This window comes from Rhinichthys klamathensis, unplaced genomic scaffold (assembly GCF_029890125.1).
Source record: "Rhinichthys klamathensis goyatoka isolate OS25496 unplaced genomic scaffold, OSU_Roscu_1.1 h1tg000221l_1, whole genome shotgun sequence".
Lineage (NCBI taxonomy): Eukaryota > Metazoa > Chordata > Actinopteri > Cypriniformes > Leuciscidae > Rhinichthys > Rhinichthys klamathensis.
The window spans coordinates 2,029,343-2,046,777 of NW_026606745.1; the positions used below are offsets into that span (position 1 = coordinate 2,029,343).

A 17,435-nucleotide genomic window follows, 5' to 3' on the forward strand; every position below is an offset into this window, starting at 1 on the left:
TACATTTATTTCACAAATTATAACAGTCCAGTGACATCCATTTCCCCCTCCCTTGTCAAATGAAAGCACTTTAAATATCTTTGAAATCAAGATAATTTTGTTTTAAAGCAACACAAAATATTTGTCCTTAAAATATGTCAGTGCTTCACTTCTGTCAGAAATGTGGCTGCCCTCCAAAGACAATCCGCGGTCAGTTTTCTCTTTACAGACCAGTCTCTTCAAGGCTGTGAAAATGTCAGTATTCACTGAAAGATTTGATAAAATGTACAAATAAAAAGGTTTCAGGACCTTGAGGGTCAAAAGAAAGTGAAAGTTTAAAACAAAAAAATTGTGCATTAAGTTATTAAAAAAAGGAAAGAATGCCATGCAAACCTGCTTTTGACAAGTTTAAAAAACAAAGTAAAATGTTCATCCGATGGTTAAGCTTCCAGAGTATGAAACTGTTCTCATCTCTTCTCTTGCATCATTTTTAATAAGCTTGATGCATTTTGTGGCTTGTGCACCTTTGTTACTTCTCTTTAAAATTCAAGTGGTCTCGACCTTTCGTCTTTGTGTAAACCAGAGTAACGATGAAACTACAACTGTTGATCCGGTGAGTATCCCAAGCACCTTACCTATGGGGAACTCTCCCTGCAATTGAGAACAAATAATGAACATGTGCAATAAAGAAGTGATGGCCAACCTGTTAAGGATGATTTGTCAGGGGTCTCACCTGTCTCATGCACTTGTATCCATGGAAATTATGGAGACAACCACACTCAAAGAACCCTGGACCATATGGGCTGCAGAATGAGTTTTCAGGGCAATTCCAGGCTGAAGAGACAAACAACATTCAATAAATGCATTTAAAGATATTTTAAAGATTGAGATCCCAGTTTACTGATAACTTACGCATCAGTGCCGTCTGATTGCAAACATTTTTCTGTCCTTCGCAGATTCTGGCATTGTTTTTCACTTCAACCGTCTCCCATGATGCATTGCCCCCCGGACACTCCAGTTTTGAGGGTAGTAATCTAAGTAAAGATTTGTCAAGTCACCTTGTTAGCTTAAATAAGGGATTTTCGATCTTGTAGATGCCACGGACCCCCAAATATCATCGTCCTTGTATGAGGGACCCCATCCTAAAATGTACATGTTTTATAACAATATTATTTGGAAAATATTTCGATTTTATTACTTACAATAATTTTTTTCCACCGACTACTATAGCACTACTGTTAGATGTGTTTATTTAAATATTGTATGTATTTATTTTAAGAATTATCATTTATTTTAATCAATCTATTTTTTTTATTTAAATCTTACTTTTATTATTTAATTACTTTATTTTTATTATATATTTGTTACACTTTTTTTCTAGATTTGTCCACTGACCCCAAGCAATTTTGGCCCCCTGGGGGTCCCCAGACCTCAGTTTTTTAATGTTATGAACTTGATATACTCTGCTCATGCATAACTTACAATTGGGTAAGATGGCTGAAACCCTGAAATACGAAATCGCTCAGATTGGTGATCGGGTTGTTGGAGAGATCTCTGTGTAAATACAGTTCAGTATCGTTTAGATATTGCATTCAATGCTGAACAAGACACATGCACAGATTATTAATTAAACCTGATCTGGTACTTACATTATGACTGCTGTGAATGAATTATACAGGTGCTCTACATGACTGATAGAGCAGTTTGACAGGTCCAACCTAAAACAGGATAAAGATAATCGTATACAGTTAGATTTACAAATAGGATACACACACACACACACACATATTCACAATTTAAAAAAAAAAAAGTGGAATACTAGAGAGTTTTCCTACCCTATAATGGTGTCTATATTGCTGGTATTGTTTTCAAAACAGCAGCGTCCTTTAATCTGGCCCTTTTTAAGGCAGAAATCCCAGACAGGACTGTCTTGTCGTACAGTCCCTTCGCACATTTGACATAACTATCGAAAATAAAGGTGAAAGCTTTCAAAACATTATAGAACAACATGCGTGCATAAAATGTGTTTACAATGAGTTTTACTTTACAACATGATGACAACAATGTAGCATAGCATGTTTCATTATAATCATTTCGCTCTACAACTGTCGTCTCACCTGTACATCAATATACTGACTGTCGACATATGCATTGAATAAAACAAATAAAACAGTACATAAATACACTGTAGATACCGCATATGTTGTAATGCTAGCTGTCATTTTCGCCAAAAACAAAGTCATGTGACACCATGATCATGTGACGTTCAAGGGCCGCGACCTATTCATGACATCAAGGCGGCGCAAGTATTTTGCATTTCTCATTGTAAAATTTTGATAGAGACGAAACGCTTACAAAACACTGCAGTTTTTACATAATTCACTTTGTTGGACTGATGTAGATCCTCCTCGCCATACCTCCAATATTAGTTCAGCCAATCTACATTTATTCAGTCTGGATATTGAAAGGCACACCCCACGAATAGGCTACTACGGATGACTTTATAAACAGTAGGCTACAGGCATACATTTTTAAAATTAACTATTATATAACATAGAAATAACCTAGTATAAAATGTAAGTATTTTTAGGCTACAATAAATATCTGTATCGCCTTTAAATTGGGATTTTGGACTGTACCAACTCAGAGGTAAGATTCTATAAAATTGTGATGATAACATTATGGACCGGATGTAGATTTTAGGATGGCAGGAAGACAAATAACCTCATTCGCTTGTCTCAATTTTAGACAAAATGGTATAGTGTTGAGTGCCTTGGTCAAGCTTAACCATTCAACACTGTTATCAATGTTACTGTTAGAAAAAATGATCAAATACACATGTTCTTTAATTTAGGCTATGGGAATTATAGGCTACACTATTAATTACAAAACAATATGGTTCTAAACTACTATGCTGCCCTGTGGAGTTAAATGTTGAACTTAATATTGAGTGTAAACAATTTCAACCAGAATTAAATATAAGTTTGCATCGTTATGGAGAAATTGTTTTCTACAAACTACGCTTGCAACATGTTCATGCCAAAGGACCTCGAATGAACGTTTTTACGCAATAACACCCCCGGCTAAAGAAGAATGGTTTGATCCAGACTGTTGCAATGCTTCGGGAGCGCGCAGATATACATATTGAATACATTATAGCAGACAGACAGAGTGCTGCCTGGAAGAACGTTTCGCTACAATGTAGACTTATGTGTTGTGTTTTTCCTAACGCCCTAACAAGTACGAGCACTGTGTCGGCATCTCGAAATGCATCCGGCGACAAACAATTTCTTCATTTGTTTCCCTCTCCATACTCGTTCGTATGTAGCCTACCAATGTAGGCTGTAGACAACCGCGGAGCACCTTTACGTGGAGTAATCTGGAAAGTTAATTGGATCGTGGGCCTCGCGTCGACACTTCGGTGTTTTGCAGACTCGCTTTCCACATTCTTTTACAGTGCGCGAGGAAGTGAGAGGACAGATTTGGCGAGAAATTGCCGACAATGAACGTGGAATTACCTCCAGTTGCAACATGGCTGCTGCTTAGATGTTTATTGAAAAAGTTCAGCCCTGAACATTAAGAAAGTTTTTTGTTAAATAATCCACTTCGCGAAAAATAACTTTTCTGGCATAATTCGACCCAGGATTGGACTGGACTGATCAGAGCGAGTGTAACGTTAGCTCGCCGTCATTCAGTTTGGTCCCTACATGACAGCAAACCAACACCGAGAGCTTTCCGTGAACCTTCTCGCTCACAACAGCATTTTCAGCTTCGTCAGAGACGTGTAATCTTACAGTAGAAAATGCATTTCTCCATCCCCGAGACGGAGGTCCGATCTGATGAAAACGGATCTACATATGTGGTAAGTGTAGGCTACTGGAGGTCAAATAAGCGATGCGCCAAGCGTTTACATTCGGAGACACCGACGAATAGTGTTGCTTTGAATCTGTGTTTTGAACAAATCTTTTAAGCGAACGAATCTTCTGCTGACTGACTTGAACGTTCATTCAGATTTCATATGAGTCATTGTCGTGTTAACAACAAAAATTGTGATAATTTAACAGGCTATAGAAGTAAAATGTGTTTGTTTAGGTTATTGTTATTATTTTTCTATTTGATAAAATATGGAGGAAATTATAGATCTGCTTTGTTTTCATTGGAAGGGAAAACGTATATGATGCTTAAACAGTAACACTCTTTCTGAAATCTCTTCGTAGTTTTGTAAACGCAATTTTTAAAAATAAAAGATACGACCTCTTTAAGTTGTAAAAGACTCGGTGTTTATAAACGAATCGGTTTAGTAAGCGATTCAATGACTAAAAAAAAAAAACATTTGCCACCACTACATCCTTGCATAATAATGATAACCTGCAAAAAAAGCACCGCTGAACGAATCTGAATGATAATTTGTTGTGAACAGACGGATTAATAAAACTCTTCAAAATCTACATGACACAAAACTTATTAGATGAATATTCATGTCTGTTGTGTAGGAGACTTAAAAACGTGTCTGTGAAAACCATATGACTTAATGAATAACAAAAAGGGCACAAAGACCAGGAATTATTGCATTGAAGGTGCAATCAGTTTGGGAAGCTTTGTCACTTTTTGTATTTCTATTTGAATGGTCATTCAGAGTTGTTGTTGTTGTGTGAAATGAATTTCACAATATCTCAGTTCTTCTGGCTTCTCTCCCTAAGCCATATGCATTGCAAGATTGCTATTTATTTCAGCATACGTTGTTATTCAGTAAGTGGAATAGCTGGCTGACTGCTCTGAAGACATGACTCTTCATTTATCTATGCTATAGCCTATCCATAACAGACAGCTTCGTCTCCTGAGGTTACATCTGTATTGTACTGAACTGTGGATTGATTACAAAGCGTATTCTGTTCAAGGACAGACTCTGCTGTCCAATCTTCTCGTAGATGTCTGCAGATGTACAGACTGTGGCGTTGACTCTCTTTAGCCACCAAATTATTTGAATAAAGGCTGAGATATATGAGCTCTTCTGTGCACATGGATGCTCTCAGTACACCTAAAACACCTCCGGTAGATCCACAATAGTGTTAATTCACTGACGTGAAGATGAATGAATCATTCCTAACAGATTGACTGCAAAAGTTGTTTGTGTCCTTCTGTGACAGTGAATTCAGAGAGAGTTTCTCCATAGACACAGACGGTCAGTAATGCTCTCAACAGATGAGTCTTTCAAGGCCACTGTGAGTTAAATTGGCCAGGTGTATGATTCACACTCACCTTTGTTTTAATGCTGACTAGATATTAGCCTTGTTGTTTTGCACAATTGTGTAAGTGTCTTATAGATTTAGACTGGTTCCCCCTGCTCAGTGATATTTTATATATTTATACACTATCATAGTTTTATAATTATTTCAAATGAGCTTTTATTTATATATTTTAATTTTAATTTTAGTCAAAATGTTACTCGTTTTGTTATGTACGTTTGCCTTTTTTTTTCTTCTTTTTTTCTGAATGTTTTTTTTTTTTTTTTTTTTTTCAGTTAGTGATTTTAGTACTTAATACGGTGGCCGAGAGAGCTCAACGCGCTGCAACTGAAGAAAACACATGCAAATACAAAAAAACACATGCAAATAAAATAAAACGCATGCAAATAGAAAAAACGCGTGCAAATAAAAAAACAACAACCGCAAATTAAGAAAACATCTTCATCAGTTTCACAACACACGTGTGCTCCAAATACTCACAACACAACCAAATACAAACGCGCTGCAAAAGCTCACAACACAAATACAGAAAACGCGCTGCAAATAACACAGAGCACAACGGAAATGTTTCCAGAGGAACCAAATAAGTGACGAACCCAGCTGGGACGTGCGTGCTGGCATAGATATAAATCTATGCGTGCTGGTGCTTACAGATTAAAATTATACTTTATTTATTTATTTGTGCAAAACATACAGAGATTAAATTTTTTTTATGACATACAACTTGTATACAATGTACAAAATGTATTAACAATGTGTTCAATGTCATCAGAATACAAATGAGAAAAGAACAATGAGCTGGAAAATAAAATAAATAAATAAAAAAGAAAATCATGAAGGAAAGATATTTATCTATACATCAGTTACACTGTACAAATTGTTTCATGTTATTACATTTTCATAAAGAAAAGTTTCGTAAGAAATGTTAGGTAACGTAGGGTCCAAAATTTTTAAGTTGAGACACAGATATATAACGCATATTTTAAAAGCTTTTTTGTAAAAAATAAAAATAAAAATGTATTTGCATCCGTTATGTTAACAGCATTATATTTCTGTGGTAAGAACAGCTCTTCAGCTGATGGACACCGTGCTGCGTTGTCATGGGAACATCCCAGGTGAAAATAATGAGGAAATTAATTTCAATTTCAATTTTATTAATGGATAGCCCCTTGAGATGCAACATCTCATTTTCAAGAGGGTCCATACATATAGACATAAAACTATATGTATGGACGCATAGATTTATGGATATCTATGCCAGCACGTCCCAGCCGGGTTCGTCACTTATTTGGTTCCTCTGGAAACATTTCCGTTGTGCTCTGTGTTATTTGCAGCGCGTTTTCTGTATTTGTGTTGTGAGCTTTTGCAGCGCGTTTGTATTTGGTTGTGTTGTGAGTATTTGGAGCACACATGTGTTGTGAAACTGATGAAGATGTTTTCTTAATTTGCGGTTTTTTTTTTTTTTATTTGCACGCGTTTTTTCTATTTGCATGCGTTTTATTTTATTTGCATGTGTTTTTTTGTATTTGCATGTGTTTTCTTCAGTTGCAGCGCGTTGAGCTCTCTCGGCCACCGTAACTTAACCTTATTTCAGGGCAACATTTCAAAGTTTTCTTTTAAAATATTTGTATTTTATTTCAGCTTTATTTTATTGAACAAATGTTTTAATAGTTTTCATTTTAGTAAACGATAACAACACCGACCCTGCTCAAATTTTCTAATGGAGGAGGTTTTCTTCAGACATCTAAAGTGTAATGTTGTCTTGATCTGTATTAGGCAGGAAGTTGTGTAGTATACTTTGGAGCTGTATATGTCACAGAATATGCATACTTTGCAGAAGAGCCACAGAAATGAGTGGGCTGCGTTTTAAATGGCATGCTTCCTGTTCAAACAAAAGGGTAAAAAAAGTGTGATGGTTTTTACTTCCTGAAGACTTGCATATTCAATCTTCCTTATTTTGATTTGGAGACATGTAAGGACATGGCAGTTTCATCCTACCTCTGTCAGACTTGTTCCAGCTTTGATATCTTTGGTGACTTGTATGTATGAGTTGTATAGCAGAGCTTTGCTTTCACTAATTGGGTCATACCGTCTCGTACGCATCCGTCAGGGTCTTTTTTAATGGTGCTTGAATGCATGTTCATTATGTGAGGTCAGTTATGAGACCATTTTTATAGTTTGCCACAATAAGACGGAGAACATTACACAGCAACCTCCTGTCCTGAAACAAAACAAAATAAAGTAAAATATTTTTGGATCACAACCGTTCAGTATTGTACGTAACATACTTGGTTTGATTGCAGATTCTAAAGGCCACACAATCCACAAGAATGGCTCAAGAATTGTTTTTGCTGTATTCACTCTACCTAAAACTTAGTGTCTTTGAAACAACACTCATCATATTGTTTTCCCATTCTGAGGTCAAAGTCTTTCTTTTGAATGTACCCGTACCACACATTTTGGTTTGTGTCTAGTTGATACATTGCATGTTTTCTGTAATTTAAGTAATAGTTCAGTCTTTTTTACTCCATAAAGAACAATGGACCATTATCTCAACACCTAACGATGTGCAACATGACGAATAGTCAAAACAATAACAAATCAGGATGTTTGGCAATAGTGCAAAAGTCCCTCAATTTTATAAACATAGCTTTTTCAGCGAGCTTACATTCCTTTGACAATAAATGGTGTTAAGTCCATGCATATTTGTAGGGGGTTTGAAGAAAGGCTCAAATAATACTAAGGCACCACCATTAAACAAGCTGTTTTGATATAAAATCTTCTCATTTACTAAGCGATTGTACATAATTGACATGTCGTTTTTTTTAGTTCAGCGTCAAAATGTTTCACTTTAGAATTTATTTAATAATTTGATATAAAATAATAAATGTAAATTACGATTTAAAAAAATAATAATGCACATGGTTAAATCAGCTTTTTATTGATGGGCCTTTCAAATTACTCATGAATAGGCCTACCTATCGAGTGTTTCTTTTTATAATGTACACCTGTACAAATTCAAAGGTTTGGGGTCAGTAAGATTTTTTTTTTTTTTTTTTTTTTTTTAAAGCAAGAAATTACTTCTATTCAGCAAAGATGCATTAAATTGATCAAAAGTGACAGTAAAGAAGACATAAATAATGTTTAAAAAGATTTCTATTTCAAATGAATAGAAAGTTCAAAAGAACAGCATTTATCTAAGAATCCTGTTAAACAATTATCACAATATTCACAAAAATATTAAGCAGCACAACTGTTTTCAACGTTAATAATAAAAATAAATGTTTCTTGAGCATCAAATCAGCATATTAGTATGATTTCTGAAGGATCACGTGACACTGAAGACTGGAATAATGATGATGAAAATTCAGCCTTGCCATCACAGGAATAAATTATATTTTAAAATTGAAAACTGTTATTTTAAATTGTAATACTATTTCACAATATTGCATTATTTTAATCAAATAAATGCAGCTTTGGCGAGCATAAGAGATTTCTTTCAAAAACATAAAAAAAAAAAAAAATCTTCTGACTCCAAACTTTTGTTTGTAGCATCTATAAGTGAAAACCTTCTTGTAGTTATTGATGGGCCTTAAAGATTTTACTCATGAATATGTAGTATTGAGTGTATATTTTTATTGTGTACCGTATATAAAGACTAACATAGTCTGTTCCTTCTTTCTTCAGGCTTACAATATCCATGTGAATGGTGTCTTGCATTGTCGAGTACGTTACAGTCATCTCCTGGGCCTCCATGAACAGGTGAACACACACACATCAAGAAAACACAATACTTAAACAACTAGTTACGAATCACTGGCTGTAAAATCATCCAATTAATAAGTCAGTGCTGCCTGAGATTGGGAAATGTATTCTGAAAATGTACCGCTTCACTGAAATTGAGGAAATGAAACATTATGAGAAATTACAGTAGACAGTAGCTATTATAGTACATTGATTTAATTCAAATATATTCTTGTTCATTGGGATTTAATGTGATTAGTCACCTTGGTGCCTGGATGGAGAGCCAGTGAAATGATTTGTGGATATTTAAATCTAAACTTCAAAGACAGAGCACCACTCATATTTCATTAAACTTTTCATTATTGTAGTAAGCGTGATTATAAAGTAAGTAACTAAAGTGAAAGTGAAACTATTGCATAATGTTGAGCTTGATTGAAGAGGATCATTTTTGGTATATATGTGTGAAATTGGATTGTTGTGACGTTAAATGGATAGTTTTCTGATGTGAGGCAAGGTAAATCTATTTCAGCACTATTCAGACAGGATTATTTTTTTTAAGATATTTTAATGAATATAGTAATTAATATAGGATGTCTGTTCAATTTTGTACTGATTTGAACGTGATCGTGTTCTCTGTTAGCCCAAAAACGTCAGTAATTTGCTTCATATTATTTCCTGAGGTTGTGTGAGAAAAACACAGGCATGTTTGTTTTGGACTGGATTAAAATCACAATGTACACTTGTGAAACACAAACTCGTCCAAATTGTGAAGTGGTAAAGCTGTGAGCATATTCACCAGTATTGAATAGGTCAGATATTTTCCAAATATTTGGAAGTGAGGCCTCATTCTCGGAAAAGGATCTGCCTATTACCTTTCTTACACCTACCAATTTCACAAATTCTGTGTTTCCTTATGAATGAAAGAGAACTTCAGTGATCTCAGCATTAAGAGCATGTTGTGTTGTTTCAAAGCCGCTGTTGCTAGGTAACAGGGCGTTGAGGGCCTAGTCAGATCATACGTGGTCATATGATGCAATCCGTTGAGGCTGTCATGGTGTGAGGCTTGAAGTTAACCCTTAAAATGGACCTCAAATATTATCTAATCTAAAAGTACATTTTTATTTAGTTTCAGCTATATTTCAAGACAAGTATTCTGTCACCGTCCCGTATACGGGACGCCTAAATTTACTTCGCTATATTACTATTAAATCCTAATCTAATTATGACAAACTATATATGGTTAGAAAGGTCTAAGACTCCTAAATAGATATTTGACTGCTGTTTTTTGCTACAAATTATGTAGGAAGAGTAACCGATGAATTTTTGACAAGAGTGCACCTCAAAAAAATCTGCATCATAACAGGAGTTCTGACCTTTGTCACAAAAAGTTGACACACACACCTTTAATAATTGAAACTTTGGTTTTCATGCTAAAAGTTCATAATAAAACAAATAATCTAGTATTTTTCAATAAAAAATAATAATATAATATTATCCTCTAAAAAGTACAATATATATATATTATCCTCTAAAAAAAATATCTTTTTTTATCGCCTTTTTTATTACATCACATATTTTAGTAGTTATCATAAATTGGGTATCATTTGAAAGCTTACAAACTCAGAATTTATCCTGTGAAAACCATTTTGAAATTGAACGTTGCGTTACCATAGAAACGTACTCTCAATTATTTTATCAGGCTCCTCCCCTTTTGGGCATCATTATATTTCATTATTTATGATCAAAACTTTTTCTAATCTTGACAAAACACATATTGTCAGAAAGGTCTGAGTCTCAAGGTTCCAAATTTTGTGACAGAATTGATATTTGGACTGAAATTTATTAATTTGTTAAGGCAGAATGTATACAACTAAATTCAATGGAATGTATGTCTCCCGGTGGCTATTTTTGGTACTACGCCTAAACAAAATCTCATGGGAACTTCAATTTTTGTGATATCAACTTCAAATTTGGAACACTACTTGGTTAGATATATGGCTTTGATTTTATAGTAATTTTAGAGTAAAAAATATTTTGTAAAATACATATTTTTTTATAAAATAAAAAATATATAGTACAGTATATTTGATTTACTGTAAATTTAAACTTCCATAACTTTTTCATACTTTCATTTTTTGAAGTGTTTTCACTTCAGCAATAATCTGCTGAGTGTTTCCTTTAAAACAAGACCAAACTTAGGTCTATATTCCAAAGCATTCTTGAATTACAACCATTTAAATTTGAATAGTGCATTTTAACCCCCATTCTCAAAAAGGGGGGTGACAGCGAAGGGGTTAAACATGGTTTTTGTTTTAGTTAACGATAGCAACATTGATTGATATATTTATTTTGTCTGCTTGTGCCATTGAATAAAATGCCAATGACACAGATGGAACAACAGCAGGCATCATTTTAGTAGATGTTGTGAAGTGTATACAGATTTATTATAATATAACCAAATGTTCTGTTTTCAGATTTAAAATGAAGTTCTCCCTCTCTGTTCTTTCAGATAAAAAAAGAATATGGAAATAATGTGGTGCCGGCTTTTCCACCAAAGAAGATCTTCACTCTCACACCGGCTGAAGTCGATCAGAGGAGAGAACAGCTAGAGAAGTACATGCAAGCTGGTAAGAAAAAACATTCTTTTACCTGAAAAGTTCACATTCAAAATGATCTTTGTGACTTGTGGTCCATTTGTTTTATCTTTGAGCTCACCTAAAATTGACCAAATTCACTTAACAGATTATACAGTACCGTTCACTAGTTTAGGGTTGGTGAGATATTTTTTTTTTAAATCTTCTGCTCACCAAGGCTGTATTTATTTGATCAAAAATACAGTTAAAACTGTAATATTGTGAAATATTATTACAATTTAAAATAGCTTTTTTTTTCTTTTAATATTTTAAAATTCCTTTGATGGAATTGAATTTTCAGCATCATTACTTCAGTCTTCAGTGTCACATGATCGGCAGTATAGGCATTTAAATTTGACGGCAAAATTGTTGATGACTCATCCTGCACTGCACAGATTTTTGTCCAATCGAATGCTCGATAGAATGCGACTGCAAGTTGCAAGCCATGACTCAAGGCTGTGATTTAAAGGGGGGGTGAAACACTCAGTTTCAGTCAATCTCATGTTAATCTTGAGTACCTATAGAGTAATATTGCATCCATCATATCTCCAAAAAGTCTTTAGTTTTATTATATTTATAAAAGAAAGATAGGCTGCAACGAGTCTTTCCGGAAAAAGCCGAGCGGGTGGAGGCGTGCCGTGTGGGCAGAGCTAAGACGCCGATAGACACACACACAGATATTTGAAGCAGGTCTACTCACCACCTGCGGTTCCAACGCAAGACCGTTAACCTTTAGTGTTGGGACTGCTCCATCCTTGAGAACTAAACGATTAGCACCTTGTTTACCTTGTTTATAAAAAAAATCATCCTCGAAATGCATGGAACAAACAAGAACACTTGCATGGGCGTAGATTACGCGGGGGACGGGGGGGACGTGTTATACTTACGTTATACTTTTTATAAAATGTAAATTCGTCCCCCGCACTTTTTCATAGGGCAAGTGTGTATACAACAAGCTGAGGTTTTCGCGGGTGTGTGTAGCCTACATCGAGATTTAAAATCCAAAGAGTCAAGGATAGTCTATCTACATACGTGACTTTCACGTTTCCATGGTAATCATTCACTCGTACATTAGCCTACGACACGCCCATGCTCGCACCTGCGCCCAATCCATCAGTATCAGTTCAAAACGGCAAAAACTCTTCACTCGTTTTTCACGAAAAAGTCAAGCACTGTAAGTAAGTTTTCATGTGGTATCCGAATTGTGTTGCACAATGATGAATAACTCTGCCTATTTCTCTTGTTGAATTAAGAAGTTTTGTTGTAAATTGAAAATATTCACTATACCCGCAAAAACGTGCACTATTTTCAATCTTTTTTTATTCGTAATGTCTTTTATTTTCACAGATATGTTATCAAAGCCCTTCAAATTAGAATAAACATGGTGATTGTTAATGCTGAATTTGTATTTTCATGCAATAACAGCCACGATCTGCTTGAATCAGGCAGCGTTGTAACATTTACATGATGTTTACCATAATTCGGTAACACTTTACATTTAGATAAAAAAGTTATAGACAAACTTTAAGTTCTCTTGAAAAAGCCTAACTAGAAAGTTTTAAGTAGTTTTAAAAGCTTGAAGTTTGAAGGTTTTCAATTGGAAAGTTTAGTAAGACAGACATTGTTTAGGCTTTTAAGGAAATTTAATTTTGCCAAAAGAAGAACTTTTATTCTAAGTAACCTAAATGTTATTTTTAAATCAGTCTACTTCAGTGTGATATTTAACCATATTATCATGTTTAACACTGATAATTTTAATAATTGTAATGCGATGATAAAATATAAATCAGAGAATATCATATGTTTGGGCGGTTGACGGGTGGATTATTTATTTTTAACAGTGGATTCTGGGGACTCATAGTGCACCAGATTAATGAATTTATCTTTAAAAATTACAAACTTTTCTTACGGGGGGCATGCCCCCGGACCCCCCTAGAAGTACCGAGATACACCTACAAAAATAATGTGGGTAACACAGTAGGCTATATGGTGATCTACGAAAAATAAACATTTTATTATCTAATTTAAATACATGGTCGGGATTTTACCACCTCCGCCTCGTTTTCGACCAAAAACCCTGCATGTGCAATATAAAGTACTGAACATCTGCATTTCTTTCTTTCTGTTTTATTGCTTTAAAAATAAATTGCATATTAAACCAATTAAGCAAAAACCTGTCAACAAAAGTCTCAAGAAAAAAACTTGACATTCTTTCCCCCTCACTTTTGAAATGATGGCTACGCCCCTGAACACTTGCACAACTGTGTTGATGTTCTGGAAAAACAAACTCCATCCACTGGTCCCTTAACGCTTGATTCTTCGGGAATCTGTGCAGTGTTGTCTTGCCTTGGCAACCGAAAACACACTTCTTTGGTGACATATTGCAGCGCAGCCGATGCACAGCGCTTTGATGGGCATATGTTACGGCTATCGCTCTACAGCTGCGCGCGCGCCCTTCCGAGAGAAGTGCCCTTAGGACCGTATAAGGAAATCCCGGCGCATCTGACGTCATGCGCGCCCATACTCGAAAAAAACTTTCCGAAACTTGTGACAACCAGGAAGGAGTATTTTGAGAACAGAAATACTCAATCAAACGTACAACTTAATTTTTGAAACTTTGTCCATGTTTAGCATGGGAATCCAACTCTTTAACAGTGTAAAAAACTCACTGTGCATGAAATAGCATTTCACCCCCTCTTTAAAAAAAAAACACCCTGTTTCAACTGGAAATGCGTCAACAGTATAGAAAACTTGTTTGTCAGCTTTAATCCTTAGTATGGGGTTTTATGTCTTGACTTTTCTGCTCTTCCTAAGAGGATGGAGCTTGTTAATGTTCCACATTGTCATTCCTGAAAACATAAGACACACTACATGAAAGAGGGTTAAGAATTTTGCCATGCATGTCATTTAACAGGTTATAGGTGAGTTTTTCTGATCACAAAAGGAAATCAGCAGTGCTGGCAGCACCAAGAGCCGTTTGCTCTAATCCATTCCAGCACTGGCACTCTCCATCGAACAAGCTAAGCCTTGTTGAGCTTATTTGCTCACAGTCTGGAGCTGCTCTTGGCTGGAGCTCCTGCAGTTACATCACTGAGAAACATGGTTATGGAAAATTAACCGACACAAACACACAAGCTGTTCAAGAGGGAATATTTTGTTAGTTTGTGCTAATGTTTTGCGGTTGTTTGCTCGTGTGCTATATTGGAAGTAAAAGTAAACAGTATAGTTTATGTGGTCAGTTTGCCTCCAGCATCTTTTTTTCCCACAAAACTCAGGTTATTATCAGTCAGGGAGCCATGGTGGTATTTTCAAAGAAAAGTATGCATTTTATTTTCAGATTAGTTTGAGTTAACGTGATTTTTGATAAATGGATTTTGAAACTTTGAGTTTTACGTTATAGTTCAATTGAGACGAAACACAAGATTAAGAAAGTTGGTTTAAAATATTACCTCAAGGAGGTACACACAAATATTCTGACAATCAATCTACAAACGTTTCCATACAAAATTTGTACCTTGAACTTTTTAAAGGACAGACCAACCACTTATCTAATACTTTGATTAAAACACTGGCCTTGTGCTCAAGTGGAAATGGTGTGTTCAATTTGTTTAAGTGAATTGGTTGGGAGGTTTGTTTTGATGAGCTTGTTAAAACAAATTGATGATTTGAATCATTGTTGAAGCCCTTGCGCTGCTTTTTATGGGTACTTTTTGATAGTGAGATACAGTACCATTCAAAAGTTTGGGGATGGTAAATTGTTTAAAGATTTTGAAAGAATTCTCTTATGCTCACGAGGCTGAATTTTCAGCATCAGTACTCCAGAAATCAGTATTATGCTGAGCTGGGGCTCAAGAAACATTTATTATTAATATCAATGTTGAAAACAATTGCTGCTTAATAATTTTGTGGAAACTATGATATGTTTTTCATGATTCTTTGATTAATAGAAAGTTCAAAAGAATTGCCATTATAAATAAATTGAAATAGATATCTATAATAGATATCTAAATTAATAATGTAAAAGCCTTCTGTCACTTTTGAGTAATCTTATGCATCCCTGCTCTGAATTAAAGGAGTAATTTCTTTACAAAATCTATCTTACTGACCCCAATGGTAGGATAAATGTTTAGTTTATTCATTATGTATTGTGTTCGTGTTTCCATAGCGTGCTATTCTGATATGAGAGTATAATAGTAAAAACAATTACCCCATAAGTAGATTCAGTTTATTTAACTACATTTTTATTATATTAGCTTTAAACCTTTATTGATGAGCTTTTCTCTTTGCAGTGCGTCAGGACCCCATTCTGGGATCCAGCGAGGTGTTCAACAGCTTTTTGAGAAAAGCTCAACAGGTAGAATTTCTATATTATTTTTGTTTATTGAAAGTGTTTATTATAATTTGAAAATTAATTGTAAATATAGTAGTTTAAATTCTGCTATTTGAAATATTGTAAACATAGGCTACATATGAAAACTTATTGTAAGATTGTATGATTATTGGTAATTGTTGCATGATTGTCCACTTAAGCATTTCAGAGGGGTACCTTCAAAATATAACTGAATTAGGTTTCCCTTTCCATGGTCAATAATGTTTAGGCCATTTTGCTATTAGCTTCTCTATTTGAATCATTTCTGATATGTCTTTCAAATTTTATGCTCTCTAAATACAGAAGTGACATTGTTGCCTTTCATAAACCTTAAAGGGGTAGTTCACCCAAAACCTAAAATTAATCCATATGAATTTAGTCAAAAATTTCTGTAGAGACTGGATTGCTTTAAATGGTCAACAGATGAAAATGAGTCTTTTATTTACATATAAACATTGATCAGCGAACATGAAAAAAGCTCAACCGAACCTGCTTGACACGCTAGAACTAAGCTCATTGGTTCTTGCTAAAGCTCAAACGTGCTGCGTCACACGAGAACGAACCTCATTGGTTCTCACGCCAAGCAAGCATAATTGAGCTTAAAAATTCAATCTGTTAATCCATCATATAAAGCGATCAAGTCTCTTCCGAAAATTTGGACTAAACCTCTCAATTCCTATGGATTAGTTTTATGATCTTTTTATGAACTTGAAGTGTCAAAGTGGTAGTTGCGTAGCTGCCAATGGAGGAACAGAAAGCTCTCAGATTTCATCAAAAAGATCTTAATTTGTGTTTCGAAGATGAACAAAAGTGAGGTTGAGTAATTAATGACAGAATTTATTTTTGGGTGAACTATCCCTTTGATAATTTCCTCTACCTCTCCCATTAATGCTAAGAATTCAAAACACTGTAAATATATATATATATATACACTCACCTAAAGGATTATTAGGAACACCTGTTGAATTTCTCATTAATGCAATTATCTAATCAACCAATCACGTTGCTTCAATGCATTTAGGGGTGTGGTCCTGGTCAAGACAATCTCCTGAACTCCAAACTTTATGTCAGAATGGGAAATAAAGGTGATTTAAGCAATTTTGAGCGTGGCATGGTTGTTGGTGCCAGACGGGCCGGTCTTAGTATTTCACAATCTGCTCAGTTACTGGGATTTTCACACACAACCATTTCTAGGGTTTACAAAGAATGGTGTGAAAAGGGAAAAACATCCAGTATGCGGCAGTCCTGTGGGCGAAAATGCCTTGTTGATGCTAGAGGTCAGAGGAGAATGGGCCGACTGATTCAAGCTGATAGAAGAGCAACTTTGTCTGAAATAACTACTCGTTACAACCGAGGTATGCAGCAGAGCATTTGTGAAGCAACAACACGCACAACCTTGAGGCGGATGGGCTACAACAGCAGAAGACCCCACCGGGTACCACTCATCTCCACTACAAATATGAA

General features: G+C 35.1%; 2 protein-coding genes across 3 annotated transcripts in view; one reads left to right on the forward strand and one right to left on the reverse strand.

Annotated features, from left to right (window-relative positions):
* Window positions 1-349: 349 nt before the first annotated feature.
* On the reverse strand, window positions 350-2,248 carry atraid (all-trans retinoic acid-induced differentiation factor). The gene is made up of 7 exons (XM_056264471.1): window positions 2,097-2,248; window positions 1,815-1,942; window positions 1,629-1,697; window positions 1,462-1,533; window positions 892-1,013; window positions 713-813; window positions 350-630 (listed from the first exon to the last, which is right to left on the reverse strand). Exons 1-7 carry the CDS (start codon window positions 2,220-2,222, stop codon window positions 526-528), a joined length of 723 nt encoding a protein of 240 aa, XP_056120446.1. The 5' UTR covers window positions 2,223-2,248; the 3' UTR covers window positions 350-525.
* Window positions 2,249-3,120: 872 nt separating this feature from the next.
* snx17 (sorting nexin 17) overlaps window positions 3,121-17,435 on the forward strand; it is a 35,201-nt gene continuing 20,886 nt past the window's right edge. For both annotated transcript variants that reach the window (XM_056264472.1, XM_056264473.1), the window contains exons 1-4: window positions 3,121-3,841; window positions 8,913-8,987; window positions 11,479-11,596; window positions 15,892-15,956. In XM_056264472.1, the coding sequence (XP_056120447.1) occupies window positions 3,782-3,841; window positions 8,913-8,987; window positions 11,479-11,596; window positions 15,892-15,956 (318 nt within the window). In that variant the 5' untranslated portion in view covers window positions 3,121-3,781. The remainder of the gene's footprint in view (window positions 3,842-8,912; window positions 8,988-11,478; window positions 11,597-15,891; window positions 15,957-17,435) is intronic.